Below are 11,204 nucleotides of genomic sequence, written 5' to 3' on the forward strand. Positions count from 1 at the left end.
ACATCCTTTTGAGGCCATCTGCAAAAAAAACAAAACCAAAAAAAAAAAAAACCACCAACAACAAAAAACTTTATTAAAGCTAAGCAGGCGATGTTACCATATCTTAAATCTTAACTGTGAGCCAAATAAGAATTTTTTCTTTATAGAATACACAGTGTAGGGTTTTTTTTTTGTTACAGCTGTAGAAAATGAACTCAAGCACATGTTCATTAAATGGACCTCTTCCACACAAAATTTGACTAATTAGGATAACAGCCCAGAATGAGCGTCGAAGACCATGACTGACTTCCAGATCTGAAGTAACTTTTCTAGCAGTATTCTTAAAACTCCAGTCCCATTTCCAACTCCAAAAGCACACCACAGCCATTACTTAAAACTTGAGGAGTGTGTGTAATCAGGAGTACACGTTTCCATGTATCTATCCCACTGCACTGTAGCCTCTGGTTTTGACACAAACCTGTCAACTTATGCAAACAGAGAAGCTAGTGGAAATCTCTGATTACCAAGAAGTGTATACTGTCTGCTAGCCCTATTCTTGTAAATGGACATTTCTATCTCTACAACATATTGCCTGTCTCTGTGTCTTCTGTTTGGTCTTAATAAAACATATGAAAGATTTTAAAAAGATTATAGCATATTATTATATCATTTAGATATAATTATTTATAATGTATTGTGTGTGTGTGTGTGTGTGTGTGTGTGTGTGTGTATGCATCTATTCTTTTTCAACTATTTTTTCAGTACTCATGAACACGTCTCAGTGAACTCTGTCCACGTTTCCTATCAGAAAAGATAGTCATGGCTGCCTCCCACCAAGCAGGACAATCTGTATGGTCAGCAAATCTATTTCCCTTTGGAAAAATGGGGGTTGTTTTTAGCCTGGGCTCCTGTAAAGCATAGGAGACTCAAAGTAGAAAAATCTTTATCATGTGTGGCCACTTGGGGGACCCCCAGTTACCTTTAACCCTTCACAGCCCTTTACATAGTATTAAACTGACGTTATTCTAATGGTGCAGGTTAATCCCAAATCTAACCTGCTCGTCAATTCCCATCCTGCTCTCAGTGGTGTTAGGATTGGAAACAACAAGACTTTTGACTATAATCTGCATGCTAAAGCCACATGCCCATTCCTTTCTATCTTCCAACAATAATTCTAAACCTCTAAAACTGCAAGGCCATTACTCAGATTTTTTTCCTTACCTCACAGTGGTATAGCACATTTGCATAGCAACTCAGATATGTTTTTATTTAAGACTGGGACATTATAAACCAATATTATGACTGATATGAATCTAGATCACTATGTACTCTACAGTTCACCCAACACCCTACAACAAATTAATTGATGCCAATGATGCTGTTGCTGATGACGATGCCGATGCTGATGACAGTGATAATGATGATGATAAACCAAGAAAAAATTATATACAAAGGGCAGGGACGTCAGTCACGGAAAGCTTGACATCTCAAAATAGTGCTGACAGGCCTTTCTCTGTGTTCATTGTAGCACTGGACACATGCACACACAATGGGTATTCTTCTGGCTTGCCGAGCTTTTAAACAGCAGTTTGCTTCTGAACTGAATAACAGAAATTCACCCAGTAAAATGTAGAACGCTCCTAATTTTTGGTTAAGAATATGACGTTTTCATAGCATCAGTAATTCACTTAATAAGATGCCTGTAATTTTAACACTTAGTGTTACATCAAAATTATGGTGACCTCTCATCTATAAGCTTGCACACACAGATGGGGGTGGGGCTTGCATTCTAGGGTCTGTAGAAAGCATTCCAGGACTCTAGGGAAAACAGAACAGTGGCTCTGAACCTCACCTGCAAGAAGTATTCATGACTTGTGGGGCTCCAGATCTTCACAGTATGTATTTAGGACAGTCAGGTCTTTCTTCACAACAGGAGTATGTTCGAATAATACGTCACTAGGCAATATTTTTCATTTTGTGAATGTCAGAGTGTAGTTATGAAACAGGTATGGTGCCTAGTCAGGCTTCTTGATACAATTAAAAAACATGGAAAGTATATGGTATATGAGGCTGTGGGGTGGAACACAGCATACTGCTTTATTGGGCTTTTGCCTTTGTTTTGTCTTTGAGACAGGGTATAGGCATGTAACCTAGGCTCTCCTCAGGATTCTCCTACCTTAGCCACCCAAGTGATGGAATTACAAACATGCACCGTCATTCCTTGTGAGCATAAGAGTCAGCTGTTTCATAAATAGAAAGAATGTACTCTAAAACAATCATTAAAGGTATATTATAGTAAATCTCTGAGCCAGTGGATACTTTATTATCATATCCAACATATCATTGAGTGTGCTATATAATGTGTGCAGCTAATAGCACTGTGGGTGTGTGTGCATCAGTATCAGCTCAAGCACTTCATAGGACATCACCATGGCCACAGTGTCACTGAGTGGTGGCAATTTTTCAGTTCCAATTTACTATGATCACACCTTGATCTAAAGTATCTATTATTGATTGATAATATTTTTATATAAGATATGATTGTGTTTGCAATTTAAGGAACCCTTACTGACTCTACAGAAGGAGACAGACCCTGCCTGGCCCTCAGCTACTCACCACAGACTGGCTGCTAAGCCACCTTCCCCTCTCCTGCACAGCCCCATGCCCAGAAGGCTCCACCCAGAACAAAGCTGTGAAGATAATGCCTGTCGCTTCTCTCAGATTTACTCTTCCAGGAGAGAAGTTGAATATACACCTTTACTACTCAGAAATCCCTAAATGACATGACCAAATGAAGAGAAAACCTATGTAAGTCCAATACTCAGATCATACAGCACCTCAGATGCATGCCCTGTCCCAGCATCTTGAGTCAGAAATCAAAGGCTTCAGACCCAGAGAGATGACTCAGTGGTTAAGACCACTTGCAACTCTTGCCAAGGATTGTGGGGGCGGGGGAAGTCCCAGGACCCGAATGGTGGCTCCTAATCATTTGTAACTCCGTTCCAGGGGGATCTGAGGCGTCTCCTGCCCTCTGTGGGTGCCAGGCACACACTTGGTACACAGACATACATATGTGCATATATCAATAAGCTGAGGTCTAATATATAACGGTATAGGGCACACCAGCAGTCATGAGCTACTAAGTATCAGAGCGTGGGTGAATCTCAGATACTTGATGAGATGAAGGGGGTCAGGGACACGGAAATATAAACAATACGATTATATTTATATACGCTTCTGGGGCTGGAGTGATGGCTCAGCAGTTGACAGTGCTGGCTACGGTTCCAGGGGTCCTGAGTTCAATTCCCAGCAACCACATGGTGGCTCACAACCATCTGCAATGGGATCTGGTGCCTTCTTCTGGTGTGTCTGAAGACAGCAACCATGTAGTCACATAAATAAGTAAGTAAGTAAATAAATAAATAAATAAACAAATCTTTAAAAATACACACACACACACACACACACTTCTACAACAAGCAAGGCTTGCCTACACTGTTGTGTCTCTGAATTGGTGGCCACTATAAGGAGGGTGATTTTGCTGGAAAGAACATGAGGGAAGTTACAAGGCTGGCATCATCTGATATTTCTTTTATCTCTAAATCAGAGTGATAAGTGTGTGTATGAGCGTGTGCACACACTCATGCCTTCAAACCTCTGAAAGCTGTATATTTTCAATTGATGTGTGCGTGTGTGTGTGTGTGTGTGTGTGTGTTTTCAAACCTCCACAGTCTGTATATTTTCAGTTGATGTATTTCGTTGTAAATTGAACTCTAAGAGAACACAGTTAAAATTAGAAATTCAGATGTGCTGCAACTGTACACATGATCCTTCACTATTTTCATTATATGTCCAAATTCCAAATAGAGCACGCTTTCAAATATAAAATGTAAGTCATAAGCATGCTAAAAAGAAAACGCAGCATCTGTTTTACAACATCAAAATGTGGAAGAACTTTGCGACAGTAACTCAAAATTAAGAATCTGTAAAATACTGATAAGCTGAACCATAATGCCTGAGACAATTTCTAATCTCACAGTTGTACAAAGAAGGCTGGGAGGAGACACGTAACAGTAACAATGGAGCGTTCATTGCACCTTGTAAGTCTCCGTGTTTCTCTCTGCTTCCTTCCTTTAAGTTGTCTCTCCCATGAGTCACTTCCTCATTTTGTACTATTGAACTGATCCGCCTTTGACTCCTGCAAAACCACAATCCGTCCATTAGCTTCTTATTCCGGCCTCTTCTGGGTCTTCTTTACTATGTGGTCAGTTTTCCTTTCCCTGTAAGCATGTTTGTTTCCCATCCATAAAATTTCTCTTCCCTGTAGCTGAGAGGCTCTTCTTCCACGAGGGCACTCATTGTCCTCTCTCTCTTCATTGTGATAGAGCAATGGGGATTGGTCACCCCCCTTTTTCCACCACCAGCTGGAGCATCTGGGATTAAAGGTGTGCACCACCACTGCCTCGCAGCCTCTGTACTTCTGTTGTTAAGAGTTTCTACCGTCTCCCCTCATCCGTGTGCTTCTCGTCTGCTCTGGAGGAGACGGTATTCATCATCTCTGCAGGACGATGCAAAATTGTCTCCTGAGTGCAGCTGACAGTCTACATTTCCCCATTGGTTTTAAGCATCCTCTTTATTGAACACTAGATCAAAATCTGTTTAGGATTCTCTCCAAAGGCTATTCAGTCTATGCTATTAGTCTAACTACATACATATCAATGACACAATAATAAGAATTTTAATTACTATAAGTGTTGCATTTCGCTGTAATAATCTTGAAAGGGCTATTTCTGTTCTCCTGACTAATTTCTCTCATGAAACATCAAAATATCATATCTACCTGAAGAAAAGCTTTTTTTTTGAGAGGATCTCAGTACATTATTGGGATGTAAATTAAGTTAACATAGATAGAATTGATATTTTATTTAATGATATAAACTGTGTTTCCATTCAAGAACACAGCATACCTTTCTGCTTATCCTAATTTTCCGCCTTTGAGTGTAAACATTTTGTTCGTGCAAATGTATCTTTTAAAACAAAATTTATTCCTTTAACTTTATGCTTCTTGCCACTATTGTGAATAATGTGATTCCCTGCAAATATGTTCATACCTGATCTCAGACCCTGTTAATATGCTATGCTATGTAGCAAAGGGGACATAAAGTTGCTAATTATCTGATTATGCCGGATTATTTATGTGGTTCCAATGTAATCACAATGGTCCTCAAATAGGCCAGGAAAGCAGAAGCTGTGTAAGAGTAGTTTGATATTAGCAAAACTCAAAGAGACCCTTTGAGTTTGGAAGATGTAAGAAGATTGCAAACCAATGTTGTTAAACGTTCATCAAGTTTCCATCGCTGTGGGATACTTATACAAACCACCTTGAAGGAGGAAATGTTTATTCTGGCTCATCCTTGCAGAGCTCCACGGCAAGTTGTTTCCCTCGCCTCTGAGGGAGACAGCACATCGTGGTAGAAGTGTGTGGTGGGGAAGCTGCTTTCTCCACTACATCCAGGAGGCAAAGAGAGTGTGCTGGTGAGTATCTGGCAGCCTAACAGCTATTGGCATCCAGAAAGACAGAGCCTCAGCTTAGAAGGCGGCTCTGTCAGATTGGCCTGTAGGCGTGTCTGTGGGACATTTTCTAGGTTAATAGTTGAGATGAGAGGACCCACCCTTCTGTGGGCAGGTAGTTCTGGGAGAGATAAGAAAAGTAGCTGAATATGAGCATTAAGAACAGGCCAACAAGCAGTGCTCCTCCATGGCCTCTGCTTCAGTTTATACCTGAGTTCTTTGCCCACATTTTGTTTCATGACGGACTATAAGATGTAAGATGGACCCTTTCTCCCTCATTGGTCATAGATATTGGAAGCAAAGTAGGAAGGAGAGGAAGGCACTGGGATCAAATATCCCCTTCGAAGACATGCCCCCACTGATCTATCTTTCTCCTTGCCTCCTGAAGATTCTACCATCTCCCCATGGCAATCACAGTGATTGACCAAGCCAATGACACACGGGCCTTTAAATGACATCTATCCAAGCATAACTGTGGGTCACCTCTAGAAGCTGGGAAAGGTGAGAAAATCATTCTCTCTTGGAGGCTGTATGAAGAATCAGAACTGCATAACTTTAAAAAAAAAAAAAGGTGAAAAGCTGTTTTCGTCAGAAATAGCATGCTTGGCTTTCAATATCAAATCAAGCCCAACAGGTTCATGTACCACACAAACACCGGGCAATATGAATGCTATAAAATGTAGACTGTAGGCCATGAAAATGTAATCAGTGTCTCTCCTAAGGAATGCTTTGTTAGCAGTCAAAGCCTATCAGGAAAGCTCAAACATGATCCCAGCAACTGGATTGGTCAAGCTCTGTTTAAAGAATGTAATCCATATTCACCATGTCCAAGTGGTGAAAATGGAGAAATGAGTTGGTCAGATCAAAGTCAAGATAAAATGCTGATTTCTAAGTTCTCCGATAATTATCAGGTATTAATAGTTTCCCTTTTCTAGAGAAGAAAGGAAAAGAAGGTTGGACTCCTTCCAGGTCAAGTTAAATGTCACTTGGAAAGGTCGGAACACACTCACACCTGCTTAATGACGGATGCTGTTAAAGAGTGTGCCGGGAGCTCCTTTTGAAGACCCAGTGTGAAGCCCTGGACAGGATGACAAGTATCAGTTGTGACGGGTAATAACTTAGTAACCGCCTAAATGCACATTTTTATGAGACAAGTAACTCTTCTCAGGCAGATTAATGAGGTGTTCCTGTGGGATTCGATATAAACATGAGAAAGGAAAACATCCCACCTCTTGTGTCACCACCTGGAAGGAAGGCTATATAAGCACTTCAAAGAAGAAAAGCCACAGGCTTGGCGTTTAAGCTCGGTTAAGGGTGCTTCGGGTGGTGACCTCAGACTCTTAGAGAGCGTGAAGCTGGACACACACTATGGATACCAAGGGCTCTACAGTAACTATTTCTTCTTCAACCTCACCTCAAAACTGCTCTGGGAATACAAAGTTTAGGACTAGCTCTTCTAACAAGAACTGTTGTCATGATGGTCAGTCAACTGGCCATGCTTTACAAACTCCCCAGGGCCAGAGCAGTCGCTCCAGCCCTTGCCTTTATCGCTGCCCTAACTACTTGATAAGAACCTACAGCTTCCATCCCTGTCTGGATGACTGCAGCTGGTGCACTGAAGGCATTAACAGTCATGAGAAAGAGACCATGCAGATTTTGAATGAACGCCTTGCAAACTATCTGGAAAAGGTGCGGCTGCTGGAAGGAGAGAATGCAGACCTAGAGGATAAAATCCAGGAAGAGTGCAGCAAGGCACTCCCCATCCTGTGTCCTGACTACCTGTCCTACTATACCACAATTGAGGAGCTGCAGCAGAAGGTAAGAGCCCAGCAGGATGCTGAATCAAACTGTGGGTTGACACATTCCACACCAGGGTTATCTGTTCAATTTTATTCTTTCTAGAACCTTCTATGCTGCTATGTTTTTTAAAAAATAAAAAAAGAAACCTTGAGATAGTACAAAAAGGTTTATAGTTCCTTTTGCTTATCAAGAGTATGCTCTGATATTTTATAAACAAATAACTCAGGACTGAAGCCTAATGAGTTGCTACCACATCTTAAATAAAAATAAGAGAACAAGGCTCTGAGTAGCTCTTTCAATTTTTAAAAATTCTCTAAATAGTTTTAGAGTTTATTCATGTTACAATGACTAGTGCCTTTCATACCCACGTTGTCACGGTATTTAAATAGTGTGTCTCTATACCAAACCTGTTTCTTGCCCAATTATCTACTGCTGCTTTCCATACTTAATTTTTATTTTTTCCACAAATATTTACTAAGCATCAACAAAAATGTTCCAGCCACCATTCTAGGCTCTGAGAAAAAATACGTCTGGCCTCAAAATTGCATTCTAGTATGCCATGGTTAATTTGGGAAAAATTAGAAAAGACACTATATTTTAATAGAAAACCATACACAAATAGTTATTAATTGCATGGTTTTTGTTAATCTCTTAGGAAACTAACAGGAACTCAGACTCTCCAATGTTCCCCACATTTCTTAAGCATCTCTCTGAAGAATCAGGAAAATTCTAACTAGTCTCTTGCTAACTAGAATACACAGTCCTTTGGTTCTTAAAGTAGGGGATCCTGGTGTTTGTCTCATTTGTATGTGAATCTCTTAATTCTAGATCTTGTGTACCAAGGCTGAAAATTCCAGACTGGTCTCACAAATTGACAACACCAAACTGGCTGCAGATGACTTGAGAGCCAAGTAAGCCTGCCCAGCGCTGTCACTGGTGATAGACTTCATCCGAGTCTGATTGAAATATTCTCAGAGAGACTATCCCCACATGCACTAAGTTTCCTGCTCCATAGCCTATCAGCAGTAACCCAGAAAAATTCAATGTGATTAAGATTAATAGCCCTAACCTTCACACAGCGCCTCCAGGATGACATAAGGATACATATGATTTCCCCTCAGTGAGATAAGTAAGCTCAATATCTTGTAACCTGGCTCCACGCAGGAAAACCTTGGTAAAATGAGAAAGAAACTTACACTGAAGTATGTGTATGATACAAGAAAGAGCCAAAATGCAGACCCAAGCTTCCTGAGCCCAAACCCAATGGTTTTCTTATATTGTTGCCTTAAGGAGCAAAAAAAGAAAAGTGAATTCCCTCATCTCAAAAGACAGCAAGGTGGCATCATGCTAGTAGGCTAACTTAAGCCTAACAATCAAATTGTGATATGGTTTCATTGCTACAAAGAATAACATCTTCCATAGAAACACAGTGAGAGGCCCAGAGGAGAAAGAAGCAGAAAGTTCTGCTGAGCCTACCTTGTGCATCTACATTCTAATGCCTTGTTCTTTCGCCTTTCTGGCTCTTAAAGCTATGAAGCTGAGTTGTCCCTGCGCCAGCTCGTGGAAGCTGATGCCAATGGCCTGAAGCAGATCCTCGATGCGCTGACTCTGAGCAAGGCTGACCTGGAGGCTCAAGTCCAGACTCTGACAGAGGAACTTCTGTGCCTCAAAACAAACCATGAGGAGGTGAGAAAAAGACCAAGAGTCAGTGCAGGCTGAACCCCTAAAATTAGTATTGGTTCCTTTCAGTTATACATAGCAAAATGTATTCCCACTAGATGTTTCTCCCTAGCTCTGGTCATACTGCTACCACCCATACTATGTTATTTACTATATTACATCTAATGCCATGTGGGTAGGATATTCTCCATAGTGACAATTTTGTCATATTCATTGGTATAGACATCCATGAACAGACTCTGCCACATCCTAATGAGAAAAAAGCCAGTTCTGGCACAAGCTCTTATGAGCAGCCTAGAGATGGTGGTCTTTCCATAAAACCCCACCTCCGTGTTACTGCCTCCATTTTTTTCATTCTATGAGTGGTCTTAAAATTTCTGGAATTCTGATACTGTCAGTCAATATTGTTAGTCAATTCCCTCTTCTTTTTCCACTTGTTTGAGCACAGCCGTACCTGAAGTCACCTTCAGTCACCATAGGGCATCCCAATAACACCTACCAATCATGTGCCGCTCTGTTGTGCGATGGATCCCAGACACAGTGAAAAGAAATTATTTCTGTTAGATCGAAACAAGAACACAGTAGGGAATGGTCATCTGTTCATTAAACAACTTCACATTCTTTTCTTTTCCACAGGAAGTTAATTCCTTACAGTGCCAACTTGGGGACAGAATCAACATTGAAGTAACGGCTGCCCCTTCCGTTGACCTAAATCAAATCCTACAAGAAATGAGATGCCGGTACGAGTCCATCATGGAAACAAACCGTAAAGACGTAGAAGAATGGTTCAATACACAGGTCAGGGAAGCCAACAAGTCAAAAATCAATAAGCTACATACTTCTAGGAGTCCTTCTATAAGTTAGGCTTCCTTGAAAACTACCTGGAATCTCTGTGTTTCAGATGGAGGAACTGAATCAACAAGTGGTGAGCAGCTCTCAGCAGCAGCAGTGCTGCCAGAAGGACATCATAGAGCTGAGACGGACCATAAGTGCCCTCGAGGTCGAGCTCCAGGCCCAGCACCGAATGGTACCCAACAGGCTGACCAAGTCTAACCTTACACTGGTGGCAACAGTCCCAGATGTCTGAGCGTTACACTGTTTCCAAAACTGTATCTATTGGTTAAAGAGTCTGTGGCTAGAAAAGAACTTCATGGTCAAGTAAGTCTTGGAAATGTTAGATTTCATGAAGGTTAGCCTTTCTGCAAGCCAGCCTACGAGATGGCATGGGCCATGGATCTCCAAGGAGCTGTGCAGTACTCAGCATTCCAAAACTTATTTGACTATGGATGTTTTCCCCCTCCTCCCCAGAGGATGTCACAGTGATCATGACCCATGGAAAATACTTTTGGAATCACCGTGAAAGCATTAGGTTTCTTTTAGGCAAAGCATAATTGTAAACTCTCATATTGGGATTATGAAACAAAGTTCTGAAAGAGGTGATGGAAACCAGTCACCAGCTTTACTGGTGACATTCTAAAACCCAAGGTGGTTTTCCCAAGCCTGATCCACACTAAGAGCCATCACACCCAGTTCACAGATGGAGACACTGAGATCCCAAAGCTGTGAGTGTCTTCCCCAAAGTCACCAAAGAAATAAGTCAGGCTAGGATCCCACTGCCAGCACCATCTCTGCTTCTTGAGACTGCGTTTGAGAAATAAGACAGTACTCAAATGTCCTGCTAGGAGAGGCAGACATTAGCAAAATCTTCCCCAGGTTTCATCAGCTGCTACTCACAGGATGTTGGGCAACTCACTGAACCTCATTTTTCTCATCTATAAAAGTTGAGATAACCATATGAATAACCAGGCTTATTAAAACCTAAAATCCCACCATTCTCTGTAGACTGACAAAACGATAGAACAAGAAAGAACGTGACCCATTCCAATTTCAACACTCATGCTTTACTTATAAAGGAGCTGACACACTGGGGGAAATGCTTCTAGTTAAACATTGCTCACTTCCAGCTCTCCAGACCCCCCTTTCAAAGGCTCAAATGCAGGCTGAATGAGGTGTCCTTGTATGATTTTAATGGCTGAGCCTTCAATGAAGTGAAGTGAATTTTTTTTCTCTCTCACAAGCCAGAGGCTGAGATTAAATGGTTAAAAAAAAAAGACAGAGAGATAAACCAGAGAGGAGAGAGAGAGAGAGAGAGAGAGAGAGAAAGAGAGAGAGAG

At 41.3% G+C, this 11,204-nt stretch overlaps 1 protein-coding gene across 1 annotated transcript in view; it reads left to right on the forward strand.

The window, feature by feature from the left end:
- The first annotated feature begins 6,918 nt into the window (after positions 1-6,918).
- The window catches only part of Krt39 (keratin 39), a 6,118-nt gene continuing 1,832 nt past the window's right edge, over positions 6,919-11,204 (forward strand). The window contains exons 1-5 of the mRNA XM_028755090.1: positions 6,919-7,368; positions 8,179-8,261; positions 8,880-9,036; positions 9,667-9,828; positions 9,932-10,057. Of these exons, the coding sequence (XP_028610923.1) occupies positions 6,919-7,368; positions 8,179-8,261; positions 8,880-9,036; positions 9,667-9,828; positions 9,932-10,057 (978 nt within the window). The remainder of the gene's footprint in view (positions 7,369-8,178; positions 8,262-8,879; positions 9,037-9,666; positions 9,829-9,931; positions 10,058-11,204) is intronic.

The sequence above is a fragment of the Grammomys surdaster genome, unplaced genomic scaffold, assembly GCF_004785775.1.
Source record: "Grammomys surdaster isolate TR1022 unplaced genomic scaffold, NIH_TR_1.0 126048, whole genome shotgun sequence".
Lineage (NCBI taxonomy): Eukaryota > Metazoa > Chordata > Mammalia > Rodentia > Muridae > Grammomys > Grammomys surdaster.